Here is a 4,689-nt window from a genome sequence, read left to right on the forward strand (position 1 = left end):
ACTCACTTAGCAAACACTATGGCAAGACACTGTGCTCTGAACTGAACTCTGGCAGGCTGTCCTGCTCAATAGGAAGACATGTTAACAACAACAAGAAACGGAGACTTTCTCCTGGAGCACTACAGAGGCCCGCAGCAGCAGAAGCACGGCTTTTTTCTAGTGTGGAATCCTAGTTCCCACTTACTTAATCCGAGGAGACAATGTCTCTTCACTTCCCACATCTATGAAGTGGGGATATCCACTGTCTTCTTCATGAGACAGTGCTGACAGGACTCAATGAGAACATAACATGCTCCAGGCCGCAAGGACATGAAAGAGAGATTCAGCTGTATACAATAAAGCTATACCTAGAAGGATCAAGGAATCTTTCTAGAGGAGAAGTCAAATATCAAGGAATATTTGACATTATTTGGCTTTTAATATATCAGCTGTTTCTTACTATCAATTTCTTGTGTGCCCGTAACTCCTAGGCCATAAAAGCAAACAGTATGAGCGTCTCAGACCTACTGCTGATCTGTAGTAGGTAACACCCCTACAGAGACAACACCTGCCTCCTAGGAGACAGGAGGACGTGTAAATGCATAGCTTTATTTCTTGTGCATATGAAGCTCAGACCATCCCTTTCTCTCACAGGCCTAGTAGCAATGCAGAGCTACTGACTCAGAATAAAAGGGGGTCTGTATAACCAGGTGGAGTGAAGACTGGGGAGAATTCCTGACTCTGGGTTGGGGTGAGAGTGGATCGGTCTGAGGAGAAAGCCGCAAAGGAAAAGTTTTTGCAGATGGTAGGTGGATTTGAATCAGGTCAAAAGAGCATGAGAGGAAGGAAAGATGGAAGACGGAGGAACGGAGGACAAAGATAAGAGCTTAGTTAGGCTATGAGAGGACAGGAAGAGAAGGGACAGAGAGGAACTGAGTGTCAGATTGGAACTGAAACTGTGTAGATACAATTTTGTCTTAGAGAAATAAAATGGATGGGCGGACAGAAGAGCATGGTGTACATAGATTCTTTTCCCTCAGATGATCCCATGCCGGGCACAGCGTCTTCCCCAGGACTCTGGGAGAAATCTTCTCAGGGCAGGCCCCTGGGAAAATTCCAATAATAACAAAAGTGCCTGGTATGCAATAAACGGGCTGTACATGACCCTCGTTATTGTGGGAGTTCAAAAGACGAAGCAACTGATTTGACTCAGAAGGCAGAAACAAGCCCACGGGGTGGTAGTGTTAGGGGAGACGGTGTTAAAATTGAGCACTGAAAGACAGGTAGGTAACTGGGTACGTGAAGAAGGAAGGGGAATGAAAAGGAAGATTCCTGCCGTGGCAAATTGTTCAGCTAGAGTACAGGAAGATCCCTGAGCAGAAAGGATGGAAAGGATTGTCTGTAGAGTACCACTCTGTAAGGGGGAACCATTACGGAAACTTACTGGCAATCACGGTCTTTTCAACCAGCTTCCTTCACTCCCAACCACGTCCTAGAAATAAGTGCATGGCTACTGAGCTCCAGGTCGGTCTGAGCAGCTAAGTGAGCCCTATCTCAAAATTGGGGGAAAAAAAAAAAAACTTAAAAAATGCTGCTCAGCGGCAGAGCTTTCTTGCCTAACATGTCAAGGCCCCAGTGCAGCATGTGAACAGCATGTGAAAAAGCACTATGAATCTTCAAGTCTAAGAATCAGAAACTTCCAAGCTAGGTCATTTAATCTTTGTCAACCTCAATTTTCTCTTATGAAAATATATACCAGTGACTACAGGCTGGCAGGAAGGAATTCCGAGACGGTGGGAAGGGAAAACTCATTGGTCTCTTCAGGTGGGTAAAGGTAAAAACCGCAACCAATGTGAAGGCCCTTCACACACTGGCGTCATATAAAATGCCCGTGTTTTCCTCCATGCCACACAGGCAACAAAAAGGATGTATACTTCGCAGTCGGACCAACGTGGGTCTGAATTTTATCGAGCTGGGTCATTTATTACAGCAAAAATATCCAGAAACTATGTTGTTGTTTTAAGATTTATTTATTTATTTTGTATAGTGTTCTGTTTGCATGTATCCCGGCAGGCCAGAAGAGGGCACCAGATCTCATTACAGATGGTTGTGAGCCACCATGTGGGTGCTGGGAATTGAACTCAGGACCTCTGGAAGAGCAGCCAGTGCTCTTAACCTCTGAGCCATCTCTCCAGCCCGAAACTATGGTTAAAACACTTTATTATTTGCATCTTAATTAAAAAACAATGTGGCTCCTGCAATGCTCTTCCTCCTCTTTCTTTGGCCACTCAGAGGCAAATGCAGGATCCAATGGCATGCACTTCACAATCTCTCATAGTTTATCTCTCATTCACCCCTTAGCTCTCTTACCTGGGCCATTTTAAAAATGCGTCTGGGCCTATAAGTTAATCACAAACTTATCTCATCCATAGCCCGCCCCCCTTCAACCCTACACAAAAGCCCTCAGACTTCTTTGTCCATTCTTCTAAGTGCTCAGCAAATGGACGGTAAATAACATCAAAGTTCATGGCTTAGTTGACCGATACCAGAAACATCCAAGACTGTCAGCCAAATCAACGCCCAATTCAAAGCCAAATTTCACTACCCACGCTTCACGATACTGTTTTACCAACAGTGCATTTTTAGTATGTTGAGGGATCATTTTAATTTGCTGAGTAAAGTGCAGTGGCCTACATTTATCTGCATGCATCATCCGGTCCTCACTGCCACCTTTGGGAAATTGGCCCGGCAGGCATTATTTCTATTTTCAACATGGGAAAACAGACCTGAAAGGTCTGCCGGGGTGGAGGCTGATGGGAAGCCAAGTCCTTCACTTGCAAGCCTGCCATCCTTCATCATGATACGGTGCTTCTGGGGGGTTCCAGAATGACCAGAATCCCAAACCCCAAACAGCTTAGTCCTTTTCAAATTACATGAAAACAAGTAACAATGGAATGTCTGCTAAGGAAGATAGGAGGACACAGTCAGTCACTAGCAGGCAAGATGTGTTAAAACTGCAGCCTCCACTAAGACCTTTAAAAAAGTATGTGCACGGATGCAGAGCATGAACTATTTCTCTTGTACTCCGGTTCCTGTTACTGTAACTTCAACCCTCACTTTTGGGCACGATCTATGTTTACATGTAATTATGGAGGGAGATTAAAGAAAGTAATGGCGCAGAATCTGCATGCAATATGCACCCCCTAGAGCGTATCAAGGCACTTTCGCCGTGCTATTGTGCCCTCGACACTCAGCCCAGGGAACCACTTCTTACCACCACCGTCCAAAGCCCACATTACTTATTATTCTTACTTTACACATGGGTTAGATATAATTACAACTAATAAAATGGGTTGGCTTTTATAATCTCTAAGTCTGGATAGCTGTGAGGACAATCACCTATATCTTGTTTGTTTTTCCTGAAAAAGTCAATGAACCAACGAGGAAGTTAACGACCAGAAGTAACTTATCTTTGATCAGTTATGCTACGGGTAATTTCAGGATCACTAGGTACCGCCTTTGAGAAACAGAAGATTACGAAGTACCAAAGGGCATCCTGGGCTTACCCAACCCATCCACAAGTCCTGACAGAATGGCGATGCGGGTGTTTAATCCCCCAATGTGCAAAGTACAGGCTGCTGGTCCCTACAGTCAACCTTCCAGTCGGCCCATGGCCCCGGGGACGAAGTGGGCAGGCACAGGTCTGGGGCAGTGACCTTGACAGCCCCCTCCAGGGAAGCTCAGCGCGGTCACGAGATTGGGGTAGCGGCCCGACAGTCTCCAGGAGCCCCGGGGAGGCCAAACGTGAACAGCGCCACGGGACAGCGGTCCGGTCGTGTCCGCGCCTCCCTCGGAGACCCGGAGGATGCTCCGCCAACAAAGGGTCTCCCCTCGTCCCCGACGCCTATAGTGGGGCGGATGGGGAAGGAGGCCCCAAGGGTTCCGAGGGAACACCGGTGGGCGGCCAGCCCTACCTACCTCCTCCGTGACCGTAGGGCAGTAAAAGATGAGCACTAGGGTGGTGACCAGGTTGATGGCGAGGCCGATGAGGGTGATGGTGTTGGGGGCCATCCAGAGCGGGATCCACTGGAGCAGCCAGGTCCAGTAAAGCTGCAGCGGCGGCTCGAACAGCGACTCTCCCACCGCGGTGTAGCGGTGCTCCTCCAGCCGCCGCAGCTGCGCGGCGCTCAGCGGCTCGCCCAGCGCCTTCACCCAGCGCGGCGCCGGCCTGGCCCCGGCGCCCGCCGCCATGGCCGCCTGCGGGGCCCGCCGCGACCCAGCGCAGCCCGCGGCCAGCGCGGGGGGCGGAGAGAAGCCGAGCGAGGGCACAGCGCCCCGGGCCAGCTCCGCCGGTGGGACTCACGGAGCGGCGGGCCGCGGGGGGCGGGGCGGGCCGCGGGGGCGGGGCGGGGGCGGGGCCGTAGGGAGCTCGCGGTGGGGGGCGGGGCGGGGGCGGGGCTTCAGAGAGCTGGAGGGCGAGGGCGGGGCCGGGGCCGTAGGGAGCTCGAGGGCGAGGCGGGGGCGGGGCCGCGGCGAGCTCGAGGACGAGGGCGGGGGCGGGGCCTCGACGAGCTCGCGGGCAGGGGCGGGGCCTCAGCGAGCTGGAGGGCGAGGGCGGGCGGGGCCGCGGCGAGCTGGAGGGCGGGGGCGGGGCCGGGCCCGGGGGCGGGGCCTCAGCGAGCTAGCCTAGGGCGCGGGAGACGGGTCTTG

At 51.7% G+C, this 4,689-nt stretch overlaps 1 protein-coding gene across 4 annotated transcripts in view; it reads right to left on the reverse strand.

The window, feature by feature from the left end:
* Chpt1 (choline phosphotransferase 1) overlaps positions 1–4,338 on the reverse strand; it is a 34,292-nt gene extending 29,954 nt beyond the window's left edge. The window contains exon 1 of one of the 4 annotated variants that reach the window (XR_013045815.1): positions 3,958–4,337. Coding sequence is in view for 2 of the 4 variants with exons in the window: in XM_076554592.1 (XP_076410707.1) it covers positions 3,958–4,230 (273 nt within the window). In the remaining 2 variants the exon portion in view is untranslated. Of the gene's footprint in view, positions 1–3,957 lie in introns of all 4 variants that reach the window. The other 3 variants (XR_013045814.1, XM_076554592.1, XM_076554591.1) reach the window with 3 other exon arrangements.
* Positions 4,339–4,689: the final 351 nt, after the last annotated feature.

Source organism: Peromyscus maniculatus, chromosome 18 (genome assembly GCF_049852395.1).
Source record: "Peromyscus maniculatus bairdii isolate BWxNUB_F1_BW_parent chromosome 18, HU_Pman_BW_mat_3.1, whole genome shotgun sequence".
In the NCBI taxonomy this organism is placed as follows: domain Eukaryota; kingdom Metazoa; phylum Chordata; class Mammalia; order Rodentia; family Cricetidae; genus Peromyscus; species Peromyscus maniculatus.